The sequence below is a fragment of the Bos javanicus genome, chromosome 19, assembly GCF_032452875.1.
Source record: "Bos javanicus breed banteng chromosome 19, ARS-OSU_banteng_1.0, whole genome shotgun sequence".
Lineage (NCBI taxonomy): Eukaryota > Metazoa > Chordata > Mammalia > Artiodactyla > Bovidae > Bos > Bos javanicus.
In genome coordinates this window covers 36,443,635-36,451,300 of record NC_083886.1, presented here as the reverse complement: position 1 = coordinate 36,451,300, position 7,666 = coordinate 36,443,635, and the positions used below count along the sequence as shown (strand labels likewise).

The 7,666-nt window shown below is 52.3% G+C and overlaps 1 protein-coding gene across 12 annotated transcripts in view; it reads left to right on the top strand.

Annotated features, from left to right (window-relative positions):
• The first annotated feature begins 1,299 nt into the window (after window positions 1-1,299).
• MPRIP (myosin phosphatase Rho interacting protein) overlaps window positions 1,300-7,666 on the top strand; it is a 92,989-nt gene continuing 86,622 nt past the window's right edge. For 5 of the 12 annotated variants that reach the window (XR_009731337.1, XR_009731336.1, XM_061391287.1 and 2 more), the window contains exon 1: window positions 1,301-1,717. Coding sequence is in view for 10 of the 12 variants with exons in the window: in XM_061391287.1 (XP_061247271.1) it covers window positions 1,595-1,717 (123 nt within the window). In the remaining 2 variants the exon portion in view is untranslated. Of the gene's footprint in view, window positions 1,718-7,666 lie in introns of all 12 variants that reach the window. The other 7 variants (XM_061391290.1, XM_061391294.1, XM_061391292.1 and 4 more) reach the window with 3 other exon arrangements.

Sequence of the window (7,666 nt, the reverse complement as noted above, 5' to 3'; positions counted from 1 at the left end):
CCGGCAGGTGACGGCACTTGCCCAAGGTCAAGAGCTGGCCTTTCCCCTCAGGTGGCCACAGGATGTGGATCGTGGATCCACCTTTCTTCAGCTCCCTTTGGAGGGAAGTATTGTCTTACACTGACTTGAAATCCACCTCCCTGCGATGTTCATCGGATGCTCAGTGGAAAAGTACACAGCCCTGGAAGCATCTGCTGCTTCTGAAACCTTCCATTCCCTAAGCAACAGCTGCTGTCCCCGCCACTAACACATGCTTCGGTGTCACCTCCTCTGTGAGGCGAGTTGGCTCACCCCCCTGTTTGAAAACTCCGGTGGTGGACTCCTGACTGCCAGCAGAATGACCTTTACCCGTCGGAGCTTGAAACCCGAGGTCCAGGCTGCCAGCCCCATCCCGTCCGGCTCCTTCCTCCCTTACCCCATGCCCTCCCAACCTCTCACCTTCTGCTTGGATTTTCCCTCTTCCCTGAAGCCACCCCTGATCTCCCCGAGGAGCCCCCTCTCTGGGCTGCTGAGCCTTCGCCTGCGCCCCCTTTACAGTCTTCGCCAAGCGGTCTTTTGGTTAGGAGGCTGGAGAGTGGACGACTGGAGAGAGAGTTGGCCCGCCTAGCACAGCGACCCCTCCCTCCCCCAGTGACTTCGGGCCTTAATTTCCTCCAGCACGTCATGGGGGCAGGAATGCCTGGCTCAGTAGCTGGCATCGCGTCAGTCCTCACTAATCTCCCGCAATAGAACTGACAGCTCTTCCAGGCTGACGCCTCTTAGTCACCCCCTCGAAACCCTACCTCCCTCTCGTTAACTTCTCCGCTCCTTAGTATCCGCCCACGTAAAATGTGGATGGGGAGGCTGTGAGTCTCGCGCATATCAAGTACTTGGAACTGTATGGAGCCTTACTGACCGCCACGCGGGGCCCGCGCCCAGTGGGTGTCAAACTAATCCTCTCCGCGTGGGCGCGCGACCGCGAGGTTGCAGGAGCTGTTTGTGGAGCCGGCCGGTAGGCCCCTCTCTTCCCCGCCCCTCCCACAGGCCCCGCCCCGCCTTCAGGCTCCGCCCCCGCAGCTGTCAGGCCCGGCGGCCGCGCGCCCGTCCACCAAGCCTGAACGCCCCACCACTCCCCGCCTTCCTCCGCCTACACACAAGTTACCTTGCGCCAGGCCGCCTGCTGTCCCTCCCCCGACTCCCATTGGCTAGAGGGTTTCTTTGTTAGCCGGGAGGTGGAGCTGCCATTGGTCCGACGAGGCGCCGATCGCGCCGGGACGCGGGCCCGCCCCGCGCGCTGCCCCGCCCCGCGCGCTGGCCCGTCGCCTCCTCGCGCGCGCCCGCCGCCCTGGAGTGCGCCCGGCGCTCCGCTCCCCTTCGCTACGGCTGCGGGCGCCGAGGGCTGCGCGGGCACCAAGCGCGGGGACCGGCGGGGCAGTGGGAGCGGGAGCGGGCGCGCGAGGCCGCGTCCATGGGCCCGGGGTCGGCGGGCGGCGGCGGCGGCGGCGGCGCGGGCGGGCGGCTAGGGCCGCGCGCTCTCTGAGGCTCTGGCCTGCGTGCGCGGCTGGAGGCGGCGGCCGGGGATGCGGCGTCGCCCGGCCTGAGCCCGCGCCCGGCCATGTCGGCGGCCAAGGAGAACCCGTGCAGGAAATTCCAGGCCAACATCTTCAACAAGAGCAAGTGTCAGAACTGCTTCAAGCCCCGCGAGTCGCATCTGCTTAACGACGAAGACCTGACGCAGGTGAGCGGGCGGGGCGGACAAAGCGGCGCCCGCGGGACGAGCGGCGCCCTCCGCTCGCTGCCCGGTGACTCATGCGTTTCGGCGGCTCGGGGCGCCCGGCCGAGCGCGGGGAACAAAGCGCGGGGCCGCTTGCGGCCGTCCGGCTCCGCGCCCCCCCATCTCTCGCCGGTGGCTCCGGGCGGGGGCGGCCTGGGTCCGGGTCTCGCTCCGGACGCGACCCCGGGCCGCCGGCAGGAGGGGCTCGCGGCCTCCCCGCCCCCAGAGTCGCAGCTCCCGGCCGCGTCCCTCGTCCCCGGGGGGCTTCGCAGGCTTCGGCGGCGGAAACCCGCCCACAGCGCGGCGCCGGGCCGTCCCGCGTGCCCGGGCGGGGTTACTGGGACGGCCGGCCTCCGGAGCTGGGCTCTGCGGCCCGGCGCGAGCACTCCCGCTTCCTGGGCCGTCGTGCCCCCACGCGGCCTCTCCCCGGTCCCCATCTCCTCGAGGTCTCCCTGGTCTCTCTGCGCGGGGTTGGGAGCTGACCTTGTCGCGGCGGCTCCTTCACCGGCTCACCGCTTTCCAGTGGCCGGGGTGGGCCGTTTCTCTCGCTGCGGAGTGGGTGGCCTGGCAGGGATGACGGCACGGGACCCGCCGCCGTCCCCAGCGGCCAGGAAAAGACTCCCGTTACCGAGACTCCACACCCGGGGCGGCAGAGTCAGAGCGTCAGGACCTCAGGGCCCACTCCCGGTGGTGAGTGGGCTTCTAAGGGACATGCCCTTCTCTCCACCGGACTCCTCGCCCGGGGAAGCAGTTCCTGTGACGATGAGGGTCCTGGACCAGGACTCAGGAGACCGAGCTTCTTAGGCTTGCTGTCACTGGCAAGTGTGTGACCTTGAACAAGTCCGTTTGCTCGGTATAGTTTCATTTCCTTCTCCATAAATTGGGAGCAGGAATCTTCCCTCACCAGGCTGTTATGAAAAGCGGCGTGATACCTTAGTAAACTTTTTCCTTTTACAGCTTAAAAAACAAACAAGAATCACCTGCAGAACAGTAAACTTGAATTTAGAAAGTTTCTGGTCTTGGCAAGGGTTATTCTGAGAGTTTTCTAGTTATTCTAGACAGCTGCTTAAATTGAGTGTTTACACCTCAAAGGGCTTGTTTTCTGATTCTTAAGCTTAGTTGAACTGGAATGAAATCTGCATATTTGAAATGTATCTGTTTAAAAAATGCTGATTATTAATTGGATTCGTGGGTGGATGTTGCAAATTTAAAAGTACCTTAATCTTGCAGTGTATTCACAGTTGAACTGTAGGTTTTGAAATAGGCCTGGGCCCTCCCAGGCACAAGTGGAATGGTAGTTTCTGAAATGATTGGGTTATTTGTGCCTGGAGGGATTACGCCAGGCTTCTACCTCCTGGGATCTTTCAGGAAGAAACTGCTCTTGAAAAGAGGAGGGAGACTTAGGGCGGTTGCCAACAGCCTTAGCTGCTGCTCCCTGCATCCGGCCCCCCCCCCCCCCCCATCCTCATGGCTCCATTAGGAAACCTCAGCCAATCGGTTCCCATCAGTCTTCCCCAAGTCCTTGCTTCCTGTTGCCCCTCCCGCCCCGGGCTTATTTTAGACCGTCAAGGCTGGAAGATAGATTAGGGATCATCGAGGCTACCTCCTCTTTAAGGCGTTTATCCGTTAGTTGTTCTCCTATGCATTTCTCTGCATACACACGGAGTCAAGTACAGTGAAAAAATCTTTTTTAACCTAAACTGTGTGCATTTTTGCTCTGCCACATAATTTTTTTTCTCTCTTCTTGATGATGTCTTGTAGCCATTTTCATGGTCATACATATCAGTATACCAAACTTGTTTTGCATTTTGTGTCGTCAGGGATGTACCATAGTTTAACCATTACCTTATTGCTGGGCAGCAAGGTTCCTTACTGGTTTTGTTGTTATAGATAGTGAATGCTTCAATGAACAGCTTTCTAACTGCTTTTGGGTATGTGTGTGCGCACCTGCACACGCACAAGTGCAAGTATTTCTCTGGGGGAAGATCTGTAAAAATAGAATGACTGAATTGATATAAAATATATTAAATACATACATATATTTTTTCCAGGTAATCATCAAATTGTCTTCCGGAAAAGACTGTATATCTTATCATTGCCACGACTGGGTATTATCAAATGATTTAGTTCTATAATAATTTCCCAAGTTACCAGTGAGGTTAAGCCTCTTTTAATAATATTTGTTGGGTATATTTTGTTTCTTTTGTGGATTTTCATATTATTTCCCCATTTCTCTATCAGGTTAGTCCCCCCCAACCCCTCATCCCATTGAGTTGTGGGAGTTTTCTGTATATATTCTAGGTCAGGAGTCCACAAACTTTCTGTAAAAGATCAGATAGTAAATATTTCAGCCTTGTGGGCCATAGACCTCTGTGGCTACTATGGAGCTCTGCCACTGTACAACAAAAGCCGCTGTGTGAAGCTGCTATAGACAAGATGTAACCTAAGGGGTATGGCTGTTTCCAGTAAAACTTCATTTACAAAAACAGGCAGTTGGGAGGATTGGCCTGGAGCCATGGTTTGCTGACTCCCACTCTAGATACTAATTTGGTACCTGGGTCGTCTTGTGGCGTGCAGGCTTCTACAGCACGCAGGCTCAGCGGTTGCAGTACCTGTTATATACTGTGTTTAAGTGAATGTAAGGTGTTTTCCTTTTTACATGTGTGTGTTAGTCGCTCAGTTGTATCTGACTCTGTGACCTCATGGACTGTATGTAGCCTGCCAGGCTTCTCTGTCCATGGAACTCTCCAGGCAAGAATACTAGAATGGGTTGCCATATCTTTCTCCAGGGGATCTTCCAGGACAGGGATTGAACCGGGGTCTCCCACACTGCGGGCAGATTCTTTACCTTCTGAGCCACCTGGGAAGCCTTTATATGGTAGTTTTAAATATGAATGCAGTTAGGTTTCCATGTTTTCCTTTATAGTTTGTAGTTTTAATGTCATGCTTATAAAGGTTTTATTTCCAGCATTATAGAATAGCCTCTAATATTTTCTCTAATATAAGTAAGCAAATATTATTTTTATGCTTAACTTTGTTTGTGTTTTTTGGCCACACTGTGTGGCTTGTGGGAATCTTAGTTCTCTGACGGGGGGATCGAACCTGGGCCCTTGGCAGTGAAAGGAGCATGGTGTCCTAACCACTGGACCTCCAGAGAATTACCTGTGCTTAGCTTTTTAACCCATTGGGTTTGTGTTGTAGGAAGATAATAATTCTGGCTAAAGGCAGAAGCTGTAATAGATGCTCTTGAAGAAGTCCAGGTAAATGTCTGTAAAGGTCTTCTCCAGGTCAGTGCTGACACTGGGAACAAGACATTGGTAGTCGATCAGAGGTGGGAATTGAGGAAACCTGATTGGGTAAAAGTACCTTTAACGGCAGTTGAGAATAGCAGATTTGGAGTAGGTTTGGGGGAGTAGGGAATTCCCGAGTAAAAAAAGCAGTACATTTGACTTCAAGGAGGTGGAGGTCCAATATGGTCCTTAGGTGGAATCACCTACTTAGGTAGTTGTTTAGAGCTGGAGGAGGGGTTGAGGCCCGGTGGGAATTCTGATGTCATAGAAGTGAATGGAGTTGCTCATGAGGCTGTGTAGAGTGAAACGAGAGGGGGGAGGCTTGTTGGTCAGTGGGAGCAGCAGGTCTGGAACTGAGGGGTCTTGGCTTCCGGGTCCTCGTGCCAGCCTGGGTTCCTGGGGCTGTTGGCTGGATGTCTCCCTCTCCAGCTGACTTGTGCACCATTAAGCACGGCTGTTTGTGAAAGAAATCACCAAACTTCAGTTCTGGTCCCTGGTCTAGCACTGTTTTGGGACCTTGGCTGGGTTGTCTCTCTCCAGGAGAAAGAGGAAGTTGGTCTTGGTCTTTCCTAGCTCTTCAGCCCTCCTGTGTCTTCCCTCAGCCCCCTAGTCTAATTCTGCCCCTTGCTGCGCTCGTACTCCAGTGCTGGGGCCGCTGGGGCCGCTGGGGCATTGGGGTAGCAATCCCAGACATGGAGGTGGGTAGACCAGGCCTTGCTGTCCTTGTGAATCATTTCACCAGTCAGTTCATCATTTCTCTTCTGTGATTTTCTTAGATGTTCCAGGGTATGGAGCTTCTTTATTTGACTTAACATTTATCTCAGAAACAACGGAAAGATTTCATGCCCACCCATTTTAGAAGATTTGTGATTATTCAGCTTGGTAGATAGTTTGGTAAAGGGTGTGTCAGAAGTCCCAGACCTTACAAATGACCAAACAAGCACATGAAAAGTGGTTAATATCATTAGTCATTAGGGAAATGCAAATTGAAACCACAATGAGGTACCACTTCATACCCACCAGGATGGCTGTAGAAGAAAAAGGGAAAGTGTTAAGTGTGGTGAAGATGTGGCGAAGTTGGAGCCCTCGTGCATTGTTTCTGGGAGTGTAAAATGGTACAGTTGCTCTGGGAATCAGCTTGGCACTTCCTCAAAAGAATCAGCACGTGACTCAGTGATTCCATTCCTAGCATATACCCAAAAGAATTGGAAACAGGTATTCAAACAAATAGTTTTATGCCTATGTTTCTAACAGCACTATTTACAATAGCTGAAAGTAGCACCAACCCAAGTATTCATCAGTGGACGAACAGAGAAATTACTGTCTGTCCGTACACTACAGTATCATTCAGTTATAAAAAAGGGATGAAGTAATGAGACGGGCTACAACATGATTGACCCTCAAAAACTGATATTAAGTGAAAGAGTCAGACACAAAAGGTCAAATACTGTATGATTGCGTTGATATGAAATGTCCACAACAGGTAAATCTGTAGAGACAGAAAGCAGATTAGTGGTTGCAAGCGTTCTGGTTAGAGGGGAACAGGGCATACCTGCTGATGGGATCAAGGTTCTGTTTTGGAGTGATCTTAGACAGAGAAGCTGTTTGCCCAACACTATGTACTAAATGCCACTGAACTGTTCTGTTGAAAGTGGTTAATTTTATGTGATGTGAATTTTGTCTCAATAAAAAAAGTTCAAGAATCACACACACACACAAATCCTAAACCTGCCCTCTGCTTCTAGTGTCTCTGGAGTGAGTATCTGATTGTTTTGTTTCTAGAGTCTAGGGATTGGCAAATACTTTCTTAAAGGGCCAGATAATATTTTCAGCTTTGTAGGACCACAGGCAAAATTGAGGCATTTAGGTACGTACTTATATAACCATTTTAAAATGTAAAAACCATTCTTGGTCTCGGGACCTTAAGAAAAAGTAACCAGTGGGCTAGATTTGGCCTCTGGAGTGAGCATACATAGCTTTCCAACCCCCAACCCACTGCCACCCCTCACCCTCTGCGCCCCCCCCCCCCCCCGCCCCCCGTTAGACCAGCCCTGTCCAGTAGAACTGTAATGCAAGCCAGATAGGTAATTTAAAATTTTCTGGTTGCTACAAAGTAAAAAGAAACAGGTGAGATTAATTTTAATTATATTTAACCTAATGTGTCTAAAACATTAATTACTGTTTCAACATGTAAACATGCTGTTACGTGCACTTTACCTTACAGCACCTGGTCCAGACTAGCCTCATTCCAAGTGCTCAGTGTCCACGTGTGGCTGGCTGTTGTCTACAGTGATGAATGGGGCGGCTCTGGCTGCAGTGGCCTGGCCCACAGCTGGGTTCTTGAGACCCTCCGGGGAAGCCCAGGGTGGGAAGGCTGTGCCTGTGGATTTTTCCTCCTCAGCTCGCGTTCAGAGTCCTGGAGCTACAAAAAGAGTATCAGCTGGGACTGACACTCTTACCTGCATCCCCTCATGGTGTGTTTTTGCCAACTTCAGGGGTTCTTTCTTTGAAAGTCACTTTTCTTTTGGTGACTCCTTTTACTGTACTTGAGAGCTCTGGGCTCTGGTTCCTACTGCCCAGCAGGGCAGAGGAGAGCAGGGTGCTGGCTGGCCCGGGCTTAGTA